We start from the raw sequence: 16,286 nt of genomic DNA, 5'->3' as shown, positions 1-16,286 counted from the left end.
CTTGGGGGTGGAGCACAGCAGGATCAGTAGCACAGGGTGCAAGTGGGAGACCGGCTCTAGTTTAAACCCAGGGAGGTGGGCTGGGTTTTTCCAGGTTCCCTGACCTGGCCCAGAGGGGAGGGGAACTCCTGCATGGGATGTCTAGACACTGGATCTGGGGCCTTGCAGAACCGCTGGCTGCAGGCAGGAGGAGGGGCGATAGGCTTTGGCCTCAAGCCCCCCAGCCCCCACCCCCCACCCCACGCCAGGAATGACACCTCGGGGAAGCTCACACTAGGAGCAGACTAATCACAGGGTTGCATTCAGAATGGGCCTTTTTAGCTTCCAGGTCTGATACTTCACAGACCACTGCCGATTCCCATGGACCGATGAAATTGTCTAGCCAGGGGTCCCAGCCAGGTCTCCCCGCCCCCCACCCCTAGTGGGGGAGTGTCTCCTGTGGCAGCTGTGGCCCGCCGTTGCTGACGGCCCAGCCCTTCTCACTTCTCTCTGTACCTATTTGGGAAGATGCTGTGGTCCTTTGAATTGTCAGGCTGCAATTTGCAGACTCTGATTTCTGTGCATTTGCTCTGACGGGTACTGTGCTATCTCGAGATGGCAGCTGTTCTGGCTCTGAAATAGCTCTGAGCTCACTGAAGGGGAGGGAGCTGCTCACTGAGACCCCCCACCCTCCACCCCATAACCATGGTGTGTCAGAATCAGGGAGAGGGAGTGCACTGCAGGGACTGGAGAACATGCATTCTGGGCCTTCGAAAGCCTGAGGTCCCCTTTCCCAGCACCCCCCGTTTACTAGCTGAATGACTTTGGGCAAGCTGCTTTACACTTGTAGTCTGAGTCTTGGGTATAAAACGGGAAACAGTGCCTGCCTCAGAGGGCTGATGGGAGGATTAACAAGACAGAGCTAAAGAGTCCAGAATCAGGCTGCCACATACAGTTGTGCAGGGTGGGGCCTACACAAAAATACCTAGCCAAGGGTTCAGGCAGGGTTGACATTCAGCTCACTCTCACTCGATAAGCCATGTGACTGGCCTGTGGCTTAATTCACTCAGAGAAAAAGATATTTTTTCCTAAATTGCATGGAGGTGCCATACCCTTCCTGGGTTCCTACACAGTGTAGAATGAATAAACCACTCTGTGGTCCCCTGAGACCCTGCACCAAGTGTGAGAGGAGCCCAGGGATTCTGATGGCTGAGCTGGGGCTGCTTCCCTGCTCCCTGGGCTGGTGGAAGCTCTTGCAGGATATGGGCACCTCCCTGGACTCCTGTTCTCTTGAACGTCCTCAGCACCTGGGGGGTGGTAGACAGGAAACGGCACGGCCCTTATCTTATACCGGCCAGTGGTGCTGGGGCTCAAAGTACTGCAGCCTCCAAGACAGACCCTGTGGCCCCCACGAAGCTCTGGAGGGGGCTCCGGCCAACAGGAGAGCCCTCCAAGGTGCAGTCTTGCAGAGAAAGGCTGGCAGGGATGTGCACGGGGCCTGGGGCCCACTCAGGTGACACCTCCTCAGCCCGCAAAGCTAGAGCCCAAGTCTAGGGAGGAGGAGGACCATCGTGGTCACCTCTGCCATCATCTTCTCACCAAGTGGAGGCTGGCACCTGCCTGCCGGGCAGCTGGGGCCGTCCCGCCCTGCCCCCCACAGTCCCTGAGGGCATCCAGAGGGGCAGGACGGATGCAGCTTGGCACCAGCCCCAGACGTGGCTGCCGGAAGCCAAGTGGCATCTGAGATGAGCTGGGCTGCTGCTGACCAGCGGAGACTATTTATACCCGCGAGGTGCCAAATGTGATGCTGGGCAGAGGTCATCTTTCGAGAACTGGAAGAAGAAGCAGTGGCCTACTCACCTTGAGAAGCTGATGGAGTTAAGAAGGTCGGAGAAACTGCTTTTCTCAATCTTGTAGCAGGTTAGAGGAAGCTTGAGCTGGTTCGAGGGAGATCTAGGACTTAAGAGGGTGTTTAGAAGTGATTTCCAATAACACAAGAGTCAGAACCCCATTGCAGAAGACTCGTGAATGTACAGGAAAGTATCTGAAAAACCATTCACAATCCCAGTCCTCACAGAAGCCCACCATTAGTGCTTTGCTATGGCCTTCCCTGGGCCCCATGCTTTCACATACGCATGTCCCATTCTTTTGGGCCATCACAGTTTGGTCACTTGCATTTTACACTCAATCTTATCATATGAGCATCTTCCTTCCTGCGTCACTCCACAAAGAAACTGAAGCGTCATTTTTGACATCTGCATAAAAGTCTGTCCAGGCCAAAGAGGGATTACCATGGCTTTCCCCAGAACACAGGCCTTGGGTGTCCTGGCAGAAGCAGAATGCAGGGGGGTGGGGACACCTGGCAGTGCTTGTGACAGTCTTATTTCCTCAAGTCAGTTATCTTTAGAGACCGGGATGGAGCAGCACAGCTCAGAAAAGCAAAGCCCAGGTAGGATAGAGACATTAGTAAGGGCTTTTAGGTCCATTTTCAGATGGGAGAATTGGGGCTTTAGCCGCAGGCGGGGAGTGGTTTTCATGGCTTGGCTGAGGTACCACATTGTGTTTTTAGGGCAGCTGGGATTTGTTAGAGTTGTGCGTGGTGAGACACACAGACGCAGAAGTCACTGCCAGAGGATTTTGTACTCACAGCTCCCCAGAAGCCGGAGATGCGCTGCACCATACAGGGTCACATGGGAGAGTGCTGGGGTTGCTCGGGAGCAGAGGTGTTGGTGGGGAAAGTGGGCAAGAGCCTCTATTATGGTTTCCATGGAAGAAACAGGTGAGACAGGTACACGGGCTTGGGAATCATCAGCCTGAATAATTTCAGTGGGCTCCAGGGCATAAGGGCTGCCCCCAGCTGTGTGGTACCGGCCCTGGGATGATTAGGGCAGGGGGAAAGAGGCCCTGAGTGGGAGGCAGTGAGCTGGGAGCGGGGGTGGGGTGGGCTTGAGCTCTGGATTACATAGGAGAGGTGTGCTCCCAGGTGTTACTATCTTGAGGAATTGGCTAGCCCTGGGAGGGGCAGTCTCTCCAAAATCAACAAAATCCAGCTGTTAAAGCATCGGAAACAGGGTTCATCCATGGAGTCTGCAGCAGAGATGGGGGATTGGGGAAAATCATTCCCACATCCCAGCGGGCTTTCTCTGCAGGGTGGTGTGGGAAAGAGGAGGTTTCCTGGCAGCAGCAGATGGAGGATGCCAACCAGTCCAGACCACAGAGAAACTTCTTGAGGTTATTTGTGCCCGACCCAGCTCTGCCCTCAACCAGCTGAGGGGCTGTCAGCAGGTTGCTGACCCTCTTGCCCTTCATTGGCAGAAAGGAGAAAGAAAGGAGTTGGACATATCTTGGGCACTAGCTGTGTCACAGGCACCGTCCTGAGACATCCCCTGAATTTCTCATCAATACCTTCTCTCAACCCGACGGTCACATATGTCTGTCATCTAGTTCAGACAGATTGTTTTAAGAAGGAGACAGAAGAGGCCCAGAGAGGGCAAGATTTACCAAAGTCACACAGCTGGTCTAGAAGCATAAGAAAGATGTGTCTGTGGGATTCCCAACCCCCTAAGACCACTGGGGTAAGTCTCTCCTAAATAACTCCTGCACCATTTGAATCTAGAGCTTTTCTTAGTAGCAGCCTGAGATCACGGCTTCAGATGACCCAGTGGATTCCAAAGGACTCAGTGCCGCTGGCTCTAGTTGCAAATGATGATCTTTGTGATAAGACACCAGACCTCGCCTCCGGTCGAGTGACTGGAAAATGATGTGAGTTACAGCCAAGGTCATGGACTTTTCTGGTGGCTTCATGCTGACCCCGTGTTCTCAACCATAGATAACAGAATCCATTTAGCTAGTGAAAGCAGAAAGGGATTCACTCAGGGTACAGCCAGCTCATAATCACTGGGAAAGTTGAAGAGAGACCCCAGGCTGAGCCTCCCCAACCTGTGCTGCCAACCAGGGCCACCACGAAAGCCGTGGCCTCCGATTTCATCATGAGGGTGCTTTGGCCACAGTGGTTTCCAAGAGCCGTGCCTCAGCGGCCACATCTGCACCAGTGGAACAGTGCCTGGAGGCTCCTTGTGGCTTACCTAGAACGCAGCTCTGAATTCAACTCACGCAAACGCTTCTGACTGGTTGGACCTAAGCTGCAAGGGAGTCTGGGAAATACAGCTTTTTAGCTTTCCAGCCTCTGTAGTGCAGAAGGTACAGAGGTAACAAAGAGTCCCTGTGTTGGAGATAAAGGGCAAGCAGATACATAAACACACTATTATAGTACAATGTTATTTGCTCTAATTAAGAGACAAGGAGGGACCCCTGGAGTGAGAGTCAGAGAAGGCTTCACAGAAGTAAGAGGCATTTTGAGCTGGGCACTAAAGGATACAATATGGGTTTCCCAGATGAGAAAGGCAGACAAACGGGTTTCCAAAACACAGGGAAGCAGAGAGAAATAGGTGAGTGCGATGTTTTGGGAATCCCGAATGCCTTGTTTTTATGCACTTTGCTTCAATTCTTTTATGACACAAGAACAAAGAGCCAATTTCAGTGTGTCAACAGGAGCCAGTTTGGTGTATAAAGTGTTTTAGGGCAGCCCGGGTGGCTCAGCGGTTTAGCGCTGCCTTCAGCCCAGGGTGTGATCCTGGAATCCCAGGATCGAGTCCCACGTCAGGCTCCCTGCATGGAGCCTGCTTCTCCTTCTGCCTGTGTCTCTCCCTTCTCTCTCTGTGTGTCTCTCATGAATAAATGGATAAAATCTTTTTTTTAAAAAAATGTTTTAATATTTAAAAATATTATTTGAACTGCCTTTGAAATATAACTTTAAAACTTAACTACAGGGATCCCTGGGTGGCGCAGCGGTTTGGCGCCTGCCTTTGGCCCAGGGCGCGATCCTGGAGACCCAGGATCAAATCCCACGTCGGGCTCCCGGTGCATGGAGCCTGCTTCTCCCTCTGCCTGTGTCTCTGCCTCTCTCTCTCTCTCTGTGTGTGACTATCATAAATAAATAAAAAAATTTTAAAAAAATTAATAAAACTTAACTATTTAATGACATGAAAATTAAGAACAAAATATTTGTGAAAATATGTCTTAAAATAGTACATGTGATACTACACATGGAAGTTATTTAACACGCAAGTATTTTAAAAAGAAGCCTAACTCTATTGGGTGAAACGCCCTTCTGTGTGTAAAGTGGCACATGCCTGAGCTGGTGCACAGAAACGAGGCGTGTGAGAATGAGTGCGAAGTAACTGCCCCTACGTGTCAGGAAGGTTTCTGGGAAATGCTCGGGGAGTGACTTTATTTTAAATCCTGAGTCACGGCCCACAGGGCCCAGGAGCGGTCCTGGGGCACAACTCCCACTTCTGATTCTCCAGAGCTACCCTTTGTCAGGCCACTGACCCCGCATCTAGAGTGGCTGGACCCTGCAGGCTTCTTGATTCTCTGGTATTGATTCTCTGGGGGATCCGACTCACCCCACCCCACCCCGGCCTTTTCTGAGCAGCCTCCAGAAGAGGAGGCCATGAGGACAGGCCCCATGCTACCTCTGTGGCCAAGCTGGGCAGTAATCTGCTGTGTTTTATGTCTGCAGGATCCCTCCACCCACCCCCCACCAGCCGGGTGCTCTTCCTTCTCTGGGCTGGTGGGAACTTCAGGTGTGAGAGGGAGCGACTTTAAAGACTTCCTCACCCAGTGGCTGTGGAGGGAGGCCACAGGGCCCTTTTCAGGGGTACCCGCTGTCCTTATGGGTGAGTGAACAGGAGTAGCCTAGAGTCAGTGTGCAGGCTCATGTCCCAGCTGTGCCACCTCCCATCTATGTGGCTCTGGGCGAGTGAGTGAATTGAACTCCCAGAGCTTCCTCCAGATGCTGAGGCTAGTTCTAAAGATGAAAACTGGATGCATCCACGTCAAGAGCTTGGCCCGAGGGGAGGGCTCAGCAGGCGCTGGCTGGAATCGATACAACTCTGCTTGGAGCTGCAGAAGTGACCCTGCGGTGGCCCTGGCATGCCTGAGCCAGCCAGTGTTGGAGGGGGCTTGGGCTCCTCTGCGGTGGGACCTGGCCTAAGCCTGGCCCTGCCCCACTGCTCGTGGGACCTGAGCTCCATCTTTCTGAGCTCAGCTTTCTCAGCTGCCAGATGGGGAGAAGGAAATGTCAGTCTCACCTGGTCACAGCATGAGTGCTAGGGTCAAACGAGCTAATGAGGAGTAGAAAAATAGCAGATCTTAGCTGTGCTTGTGTCCCAAGGGGAGGAGAAAGGGGCAGGAAAGGACAGGATTGGCGGAAAGTCTGGGTTATCACTGTCCAGACTCCCAGTGTTGCCTCCATCAGGGACCCATCACCAGAAACTGGAGAATGAGATAGTGCCCAGGGCATCCTCCTGCTTCCTTTCTCTTTCGCAGCCATGGATTTGAAACCCAACCTGCTTCTGAGTGTCATGATTTGCTGAGATGAGTTGATGCCTTGTAGAGACTTAGGCTCCTGGGGTAGTGGTGTTCTGGGAGTAATCAACCACCCAGTGATCCAGCCAGAGGACCCCAGTGGTCCTGGGGGCTGGGTGGGGCCTGTGCACTCTCTTTATTTGCCCAGGTTAGACCCCCCCCCACCAAGAGCCCTGCAGCCCCCTGCCCCCACCCCCACCCCAAAGTCTGGCTGGCTGCTTTGCATAGTAACCTCTGTCCCTGTTGGTTCCCAGGTACTTTGAATTTTACGAGGGCCCATTTGAATATAATTCCACAAGATGTCTGGAGCTGAGGCACGAAATCTTGGAAGTAAAGGTGCTGTCCATGTGAGTGTGGCTGGGGTGGGTGGGGGTGTGCATGTGGGTTGGGGCAGGCCCCAGGGACGGGAGGGGAGGAGATGGGAGTGTGGTGGGTCCCCACGGAGCTGGCATTAGGTCTACTTCCCCTGGGCATCTAGCATTTGGAGAGCAGAGATCACTGTGCATTTTATGAAAAAAAAAAAAAAAAAAAAAGCCAAGTTTGCAAGGACCAGGGCATTCGGTCCCTATCATCATTACCGGTCTCCGAGGTATTGTCACTGGGCTTCTTCCTGTACAGAAACCCAAGAGAGCACAGGAGCATCTGACCTGAAATTCAGGGCTCTGTGTAGAGGGTCTCCCTCTGGCTATCTTGCCTTTCCAAAATTTTATATTCATTAAGTTAAATTTTTTTTTTTAATTATTGAAATGACACAACATTCAAGTGGTACAAAAAGGTGTAAAGTGAAAACCCCCCTCTCATAGCCCTCGGTTGTCCTCAGAGGCAACCCAGGTGTCCTTGCACATCTCCCCAGAGATTCTGCATACACCAGCACCTGTGCACAGATAGCCTGGGCTTTTCTCTTTTTCCACAAATTATGGAAGAATTGTGCTCTCAGCTCCTCACTCGACAGGACAACACCCCTGGCCTTTTTACAGCCTAAGGGAGAAAAAGCATATTACATGCTGCACGTTTTGGTGTGTGTGGGCTCACGTCGCCCTTCTCTCCCATGTAGGACCAGTGTGAATTCATCAGCCCCCTGAGAGGCATGTTGTCGCGTTAATCATGATATTTAATTTCAGATAAAATTCATATGTATTTGAAAACAGTTATATCTGGATGTGAAAGGAATATAGTTAATTCAGGCCGAGGTGGTGCTGGGGGCTCCCATGGACTCACAGGCCCCTGACATGCCCCCCATGACCACCACCTGTGGTCCCTGATGTGCCCCTCCGAGACCACCACCCCGTGGCCTCTGACATGCCCCCCGGGACTACCATCTGTGGCCCCTAACATGCCCCCCAAGACCCACCACCCATGGCCCCTGATGTGCCCCCCAAGACCACCATCTGTGGCCCCTGATGTGCCCCCCGAGACCACCACCCATGGCCCCTGACGTGCTCCCCAGGATCACCACCCCGTGGCCCCTGACATGCCCCCCAGGACTACCATTTGTGGCCCCTAACATGCCCCCCGAGATCACCACCCATGGCCCCTGATGTGCCCCCAAGACCACCATCCATGGCCCCTGACGTGCCCCCCGAGACCACTACCCCACGGCCCCTGACATGCTCCCCGGGACCAACACCCTGTGGCCCCTGATGTGCCCCCAAGACCACCACCCATGGCCCCTGCCAGGAGTACCACCCGGGGTCCCTGACGTGCTTCCCAGGACCACCACCCATGACCCCTGATGTGCCCCCTGGGACCACCATTCATGGCCCATAGGCAGGAGCCACTGCTCCTTAAGTGACCTGACATAATCTCCATGTGGCGTGGAGCATAGACGGAGCATGGGCCTGGGGGCCTGGCAGGCCAGGGGTCTTCCCAGCTCTGTATTGTTATACAAGTTACTTGACCTCTCTGAGCCTTTCCTCACCTGCAAACATGGGGACACTGTTATGTAGTTGTTATGGGTTGCCACGGAGACCGGAGGAACAGGTGTGTGTTAGAGTGGGCAACCCCGCGGTCCACATCCATAGCAGCACACATGCCAGGTGCTCAGTCCGTGTCCACATCCCAGGTGCTCAGTCCATGTCCAGGTGCCTCCCTCCCTTCCTTTCCCTCTGGAACCACGGCTGCCATGCAGAGTTTGTAAGTTTAGTAGCTGCGGGAAGGCTCCGGGGATGCGTTGAGCCGGGGTTGGCTGTGTTGTTTGCCATCCCTATCCCACCCAGAGGCTCCCCTCAACCCCACCCAGCTCCAGGCTGAGCACCCACCATGATGCCCGCCTTCATGGAGCTCACAGACCAGGGAGAAGCACACATTAATAACTAATTACCCTAGGAAGTCAGGGGCGGAGGGGGTGGTGGTGGCAGGGATCTGGACCTGGGCTGGGACGGCGAGGGGTTGTCAGGCTGGGCTTCCCTGAAGAAGGGATGCTGGTGCTCCCGTTGGAAGGCCAATAGGAGTTATGTAGACCAGGAGGGTTCCAGACTGAACAGTCTGTGCAAAGGAGGAAGCCCGCTGGGTCCCAGGCTCTGAAGGGTCAGGGCGGCCTGAATGCCAGTGTGTGTGTGTGTGTGTGGGGGGGACACGGGAGCCATGTTGCTGGAGGGGCAGGCAGGAGCCCAACCTCGTGAGGCCTTGCAGTGTGGACCGGGATTCAGATTCTGTCATTATCTGAGGGCCACGGGAGCCTGGAAAGGCTTCCAGCAGGTGGCGGTGGGGTGTGTGTGTGTGATGTGACTGGTGACGAACTGGGATTCAGTGCAACTGTGGCCGTCCAGACTCCAGGCCCGAGCCAAATTCATCAGCTCCTTTGCAGAGATCCTCGTCTTTGCCCGGAATTCAGAGACCTCGGGCCCTAACTGTGCTCGGGAAGCCAGGGCACACCTGTGGGCAGCCTGTTTTCGTGTCTTCGAAGGTAAACAATTACCTGTTGAGTCATAAAACGTGGATCGTTCCTTCCTGCTCACCTCAGTGTCTAGCGCCAAAGCCCTGAGGGGCCCCGTAGGGCGGTCATCCCTCCGTGTGACTTCCCAGCCTCTAGCCACGCACCGTCTCTGTGTTGGGGTCTGTCACTGTGTCAGTTGGCCGGAGCCCCCACACACATGCACCGCAGGCCAACGGCCTGAACAGCAGAATGCTGCATCCCCACGGCTCTGGAGGCGGGAAGTCTGAGACGGAGGCGCTGGCAGGGTTGGCTCTGGAGGCCTCTCTACATGGCTCACACGTGGCCTCGTCCCCTCTGTCTTCACGTGGACTTCCTTCAGGCCTGTCTCTGCCCTCATTTCCTCTTCTAATAAGGACAGCGGCCCTCCCAGATGAGGGCCCACCCTCATGGCCTTGTTTCAACTTAAGCACCTCCTTACAGTCCTCATCTCCCAAGAGTCACCTTGTGAGATCTTAGGGGTTAGGATTGCTGCATCGGAGGAGATGATTCAGCCGTAATAGCCCTTACCCCACCTTCCACCTGGGCCCCTGCATCACAGACCTGGTGGGCTTGGGAGAGGGACCTCACCCATCCTGTGTAGGGTGCCCACTGTTGGCCCTCGTCAGGGACACATGTTTGGCGCTCTGCACGTTTGGCTTGAGCACTTGTCTCTGCCTCGGGCACCCTGTCTGCTGTCCTGGGTGGAGCAGCCATTCTGGCCAGTGGCCCCTGGGCCTTGGACCACCCCATAGGCCCCAGATCTTAGCAGCCTAGGCCCTGGTGGCACAGGGGCCCTGAGAGGAGATGGAGGCCGCTGGCGGGGCACTAGGGAGCAGTGAGCCTGGTGTCTCCTCTCCTGGGTCCGCAGGCTGAGGCGCAATGGGATGTCCAGGGCTGCAATCAGAGGCTCGAGTTGGCCTGGCGTGGACAGGGCACCTGTGGCTTCACTGTGTTGGCCAGAGCCGTGAATGCGGCTCCTGGGGGAGCCTCTGAGTCATTGGGGAGACGTGAAGTCGCCATCTGTGTGTGGAGGGGGCCGCGCGGCTGAATGTCAGCGGGCATTCTGGGGCAACAGGAAGGGCCATGATTCATCTGGGAGTGATTCTGATCCAGAACTGCTCCGAATGCTGGTGGAAACCAGTCAGCCAGAAAATTCCCACATGGAGAAGGCCTGGCTCCCTGACAATGTCAGACACAGGAGGAATTACTCTGTGGTGGTGACTTATCATGAAACTCAGTGTTGCTGATACTCACACAAATGATTTGTTTGTGTTTATCCTAGAGTCTGTTTATATTTAAGGCAGTCACTGCCACCAGGTGCGGTGGCGCCTGGATGTCACCCTGGGGCATCTCCTGCAGCCCCTTCCCCATCATTCAGGGGTGAGGAGCCTTGCGCTGCACCCAGGAACGGAGGCTGGGAGGCCCCTTCATGCCCTGGCATCTCTGAAGCCCCCATGGGTGACCCCGCAGGGCCTCGGGACGTGTCTGACACACAAGTGAGTGGATGGGGCCTGAACATGGGAGCTGGGTGGAGAGAGAGGAGGCCATGGAAGGAGAGAAAGGAGGACAGAGATGGTCATGACACCTCCTCATCATCTCCGTCTCTTCTTGCACGCGGTGGGAAAAGTCAAGTAGGGCACAGAAGCTGATACTAAGGAAAAGCCACAGTCCCCTGCCCTGTGCCTTCGCCACCCCCAGCTCCATTTCTTTCAGTGCTCGGCTGCTTCTTCCACTCCTTACCTCCACGCATCTCCGTAATGCACACCTGCTGTTCTTTCTTGACTTGGGGTGGCGTGCATCGATGTCCTGCCTCGGGGTGAGGATTCAGCCCCTTGGCCCCCACCCCACCCACTCCCTGCTCTTCTGGGTTGGGGGATTTTGCTATTTTTAGTTCTTCCGTCTATAGATTGGCTGAGTCACCTATTTCTAGTTCTACCAAACACTGACAGTATCTCTTGATCCTGGACTCTTGTAAGACGCGGCTCCCAAAACGCATCCCCATGTTTTGGTTCCCATCATTTGTGCATTTGCCTTAAAGGTATCAAGGCTGATAACATTTACATTCTGTTTTTACCCATAACGCAGTTATATTTTTTTTGGTTGGGGGAGGGAGGCTGGAGTTTCTTCTATAGGTGGACTCTAAAACATAAATATCAGAAAATAGTGATTCTACTTCCTTTCTTGTACATCCTCCCTCCCCTCTTTACTTTTTCCTGGAGCTTCTGCTCATCTTTTTCATCTTGAACTCTTTGTCTCTATTATGCTGCCCATTTGTGGTTTCTGCCTGCCTCTCCATCAACCAGGCCTTCCTCTCAGAATTGCCCTTTATCCTCATGCTCCGTGTGGACAGGGTGCTCTCTTAGCGGGTCACCACCCTTGTCCTGGAAACTTCCCTTCCCCGCCTCCTTGGGTTGGATTACTTTTGTGGAGAACCCATAGTAAACCCTCTTTTTTACTCCTTCCTTTTGCTTTGACCCAGTTATTTCCCCCCCAAAAAAGTGATGGGTAGGAGGTCAGGTTTTGAGTTCTGTGTCTAAATGAGTTAATCCTTCCCTTATACCTGATTGTTGGTTTGTTGGGGTTGGAATTTTAGGAGAAAATCATCCTCCCCCAGAATGCCAAGGACTTTCCCCATTGCTTGTAGTGTCCGGGGCTATGGGAGCATGATGCTGGTAGCTCCACTGGGCATGACCTGTCTTCTCTCTGGAGTGTTTCCAGATGCTGTGGTTCTGAAGTGTCTGGATCAAGTGCTTCTGGGTAGATGCCCATCGGACCTCTTAATCTGAGGCTTGTGTCCAAACTCTTGAATGTTCTTTTGGATTTTCAAAATGTTTCCTTCTCTCCCATTCTTCTCCACTTCCTCTTTCTAGTCCTTGTAGGAGGTGTGCAGTGGGCCTTCTGGATGGCTTACGTAGTTCTCCCTGTTTGATCTCATCCTTTCTGTCTCTGCCGATCACTTCCACTTTCTGAGAAGAGTCCTTGACTTCCTTTTCCAGCTCTCTGAATGAACTCGTCCCCACCCCAGAGCTCTTTCTTTGTCCTAAGAACAATCTGTTCCTATCTTTAAGGATGTCATGCCTTCTAGACTGTCTCTGGAGACACTAAGAATATGTGAAAGTTGTATTGTGTCCCTCCAGTCATTTTCTCTTTGGGTATTTTGACTGGTGGTTTGTCTTCATCTGTTTCCTCTGGTTGACCAGGTGATCCTTGATATCTATTCATATTGAAATTTGGAACAATAAAAAGCTGATAGGGACTCTGTCAGAGAGCAGGCCTTCCTCAAGAGTCATTGTTGGAGATGGTGCTCTTTTTGCTGCCAGAGTGTCCAAATCTTTTCACTGGGAATGACCATTTGTTTTTGTTTTTGTTTGTAGGAACTCACTGACAGCCTGATGCCACCCCTCCCCACCCTCTGCAGGACATTGTTTGGCTGCTGTGGGGGTGGGTTTGATGATTCTGCATATAGACTTACAACTGAGGGTCATTTTCAGCATCATGCCCTGGCCCCATCTTCCTACCACCTTTAAAAATGTCTCATGAGGTTGTACTCTGTCTCTGGGCCAGGTCACCCTCCTTGTGTCCCCCCCCCTTCCTCCCACACACTTGACAAAAACTGTCTTCCACTGAACTCCCACCCGCCCCCATCATTCTATTTATCTGGTGGGCCTGTACCTTTATTATTCCTCTTCTGGACTGTTGGTGGTATCTGGGGAGAAAGGAGATCAGAGCCTCAGATCAATCCCTCATCTTTAAAATAAAGGCGAGCTCCACATTTGTAAGGCAATTTATAACATGTTTTTTATACATGTTCTCTCATTTGATCTTTCTGAGCATCCCGGGGATTAGCAGGGCTAGAGGTTATTATATCCATCATACAAAAGCACCCAAGTGTCAGAGAGATTAAATGACTTGTCCAAGGTCACACTGCAAGTGGGGGATGGAGCCAGGATTCAAGGCTGGGAGTTCGGGCCCCAGCCTTGGTCCAGCATGTGACAGGTTTTGGAGGCACAGAGAATGGGACCCAGACGCTGGTAACAGTTGTACTTGGGATCCCGGCCTGCTGTCCTGAAAGGACTGTGTTTCCAGGTGGCATTTGAGGCATTGGCCACATAGGAGGCTGCTCCAGGGGCCTGTGGATTGCAGAGAGCAGGAGAGGGAAGCAGAAGGCGAGCCAAGATGGGGCTGTGTGATGGCACCTCTCCTCTGATGCCACACGAGCCTGAGAGGGTAGGGCTGCCGTGGGAGGTTTGGGGAGTCTAGGAGGAAGGCATCAGGATGGAAGCGGGACCAGGGGTGGAGGGGAAGGCATCTGGGTGGCTCAGCATTTGAGCATCTGCTTTCGGCTCGGGGTGTGATCCTGGAAGTCCTGGGATCAAGTCCCACATCAGGCTCCCTGCATGGAGCCTGCTTCTCCCTCTTCCTGTGTTTCTGTGTCTCTCATGAATAAATAAATAAAATCTTTTTTTTTTTTTTAAATACTAACCTCCTTTTCCATCTAAGGAAACTGAGGTTTATTTTTTTTTAAACTTTATTTATGATAGTCACACACACAGAGAGAGAGGCAGAGACATAGGCAGAGGGAGAAGCAGGCTCCATGCACCGGGAGCCCGATGTGGGATTCGATCCTGGGTCTCTAGGATCGCGCCCTGGGCCAAAGGCAGGCGCTAAACCGCTGCACCACCCAGGGATCCCAAATAAATAAAATCTTAAAAAAAAAAAAAAAAAAAAAAGGATGGAAAGGGATCCCTTCCAGTTCCCTAAAGCTGCCCAGTAAGTTCCTGCCCCAGTGCCTTTGTACTGACTTTACTCTTTGCCTAGAATACTACTCCTTCCCCAGATACTTGCTTGGCTCATTCCTAATCATTTTGGTCCTTTGTGCAGGGGTCTCCTCTTCAGGGAAGCCTTCCCCTGACCTACCCTTCTGAAACAGCCACCTTTCGTTTCCTTTACCTCGCTTCACTGTTGTCCATAGCACTCACCTCTCCCTGACAGGGCGTTATTATCTGTTCTCTTTTTGTTAGTGGGGGTCAGAACACTCTCAACCAAGTGCATCAGACAGTATCATACAGGAGACGTCTGGCACTTCCTCATCGTACATAGCTGAGACCTTAGATCCGTGAGCAGCAAGCAGCTCACCCTCCCTCCTTCCTGAAGGTTCTTGCAAACCACCCTTCTCCCCTCTTGTTTCTCTGAGATCAGCTGTCTCAGACACCCCTTGAGTGAATCATGCCACGTACATCCTTCCGTGGCTGGCTTATTTCATGTGGCACGAAGCCCTCCAGATTCATCCAGCCTGGCTCACGTGGCAGATTTCCTTCTTTTTAAAGGCCACATAGTATTCCGTCGTGGGCCTGTAGCACATTTTCTTTATTCATTCACTCATCAGGGGACATCGAGGTGGTTTCCATGCCCTGGTTACTGCTGAGCAGTGTCGCGGCTGAACATGGGAGTGCAGCTAGTTCTTTCCGAGCCCAATTGCAATCCCCTGGGATACACACCTAGAAGTGTAATTTTTGGGTTACAGGGTGGTTCTATTTTTCATTTTCTGAAGAACCTCCATATAACATTTAACATGCTGGCTGCACTGGTTGGCATTCCCACCCAGCCCTGCACAAGGTTTCCCTTCTCTCCGCATCCCTGGCATTGCTCGCCAGGCCCCCTTTTGTTTCTTTGATGTCAGCCCTCATGGGGGTGAGACTGTGATTTGCATTTCCCTGATGATGAGTGATGTCGAGCGCCTTTTCATGTGCCTGTTGGCTGTCTGGATGTCTCTTCTTTGGGGAAATGTCTGTATAAGTCTTCTGGCCCTTTTAAAAATCAAGCTAGGGATCCCTGGGTGGCGCAGCGGTTTGGCGCCTGCCTTTGGCCCAGGGCGCGATCCTGGAGACCCAGGATCGAATCCCACAACGGGCTCCCAGTGCATGGAGCCTGCTTCTCCCTCTGCCTGTGTCTCTGCCCCTCTCTCTCTCTCTCTCTCTCTCTCTCTGTGACTATCATAAATAAAAATAAATTAAAAAATTAAAAAAAAATAAAAATAAAAATCAAGCTAGTGGGTGGGGGTGACTGGATGGCGGGCACCGAGGTGGGCACTTGACGGGATGAGCACTGAGTGTTATTCTGTATGTTGACAAATTGAATACCAATACAAAATAAATGTATTAAAAAAATCAAGCTAATTGTTGGTCTTTTACTGTTGAGTGTTAGGAGTTCCTTGTGTATTTTGGATATTTAACCCCTTATCAGATACATGGGCCGCAAATACTTACTCCCGTTCTGTATGTTGACTTTTCACCCTGTTGTGGTCCCTTTGCTGAATGGAAGCATTTGAGTTTGATGTAGTTCTGCTTGTCTGTGTTTGCACTTGCTGCTTGTGCTTCTGTTGTCATGTGTATATGTACCTGTTTTCCCTTCACCTCCTTTTTTTTTTTTAAGATTTATTTATTAATTTGAGAGAGAAAGAGAGAGAAGGAGAAGCAGACTCCCCACCAAGCAGGGAGCCTGAAGCAGGACTAGATCCCAGGACCCCGGGATCATGACCTGAGCCAAAGGTAGACACTTCACCAACTGCGCCACCCAGGCACACCATCCACCCGCCTCCTCAAAGCTATTTAAGCTCTGTGGGAGCAGAGAGTTGTTTTGTTCTCTGCTCCATTCCCGGTTCTCTCCATATAGAGGAGTTCAATAAATAATTATAGACTCTATTTGAATGCAGACTAATTGGTTCATTCACTAATTAATTGATATGCTCAACACATGTGTCCCACACATCAGCCAGGTGTCTTGGGCCTGGATTGACGGGGCTGAATTCAGGCATGTCCACCTGCCCCCAGGGTATTTACTATCTGTGAGAAGGATCAGACATGAGTCAGGACGGGCTATAGGTTTTATAAAAGGGGAACATCCAGGGGACCATGAGGGAGTGTCGTCAAGGCAGTGCAGTTTAACCATAAAAATTACTTCCATC

General features: G+C 52.4%; 1 protein-coding gene across 3 annotated transcripts in view; it reads left to right on the top strand.

Moving 5' to 3' along the window:
- The window catches only part of ST8SIA5 (ST8 alpha-N-acetyl-neuraminide alpha-2,8-sialyltransferase 5), a 63,832-nt gene that overhangs the window by 25,951 nt on the left and 21,595 nt on the right, over positions 1-16,286 (top strand). For all 3 annotated transcript variants that reach the window (XM_077900685.1, XM_077900683.1, XM_077900684.1), the window contains one exon: positions 6,663-6,755. In XM_077900685.1, coding sequence (XP_077756811.1) covers positions 6,663-6,755 — 93 coding nt within the window. The remainder of the gene's footprint in view (positions 1-6,662; positions 6,756-16,286) is intronic.

This window comes from Canis aureus, chromosome 6, assembly GCF_053574225.1.
Source record: "Canis aureus isolate CA01 chromosome 6, VMU_Caureus_v.1.0, whole genome shotgun sequence".
NCBI classification, from domain to species: Eukaryota; Metazoa; Chordata; class Mammalia; order Carnivora; family Canidae; genus Canis; species Canis aureus.
Note: the sequence above shows the minus strand (reverse complement) of the source record. Positions and strands in the feature narration are given on the sequence as shown.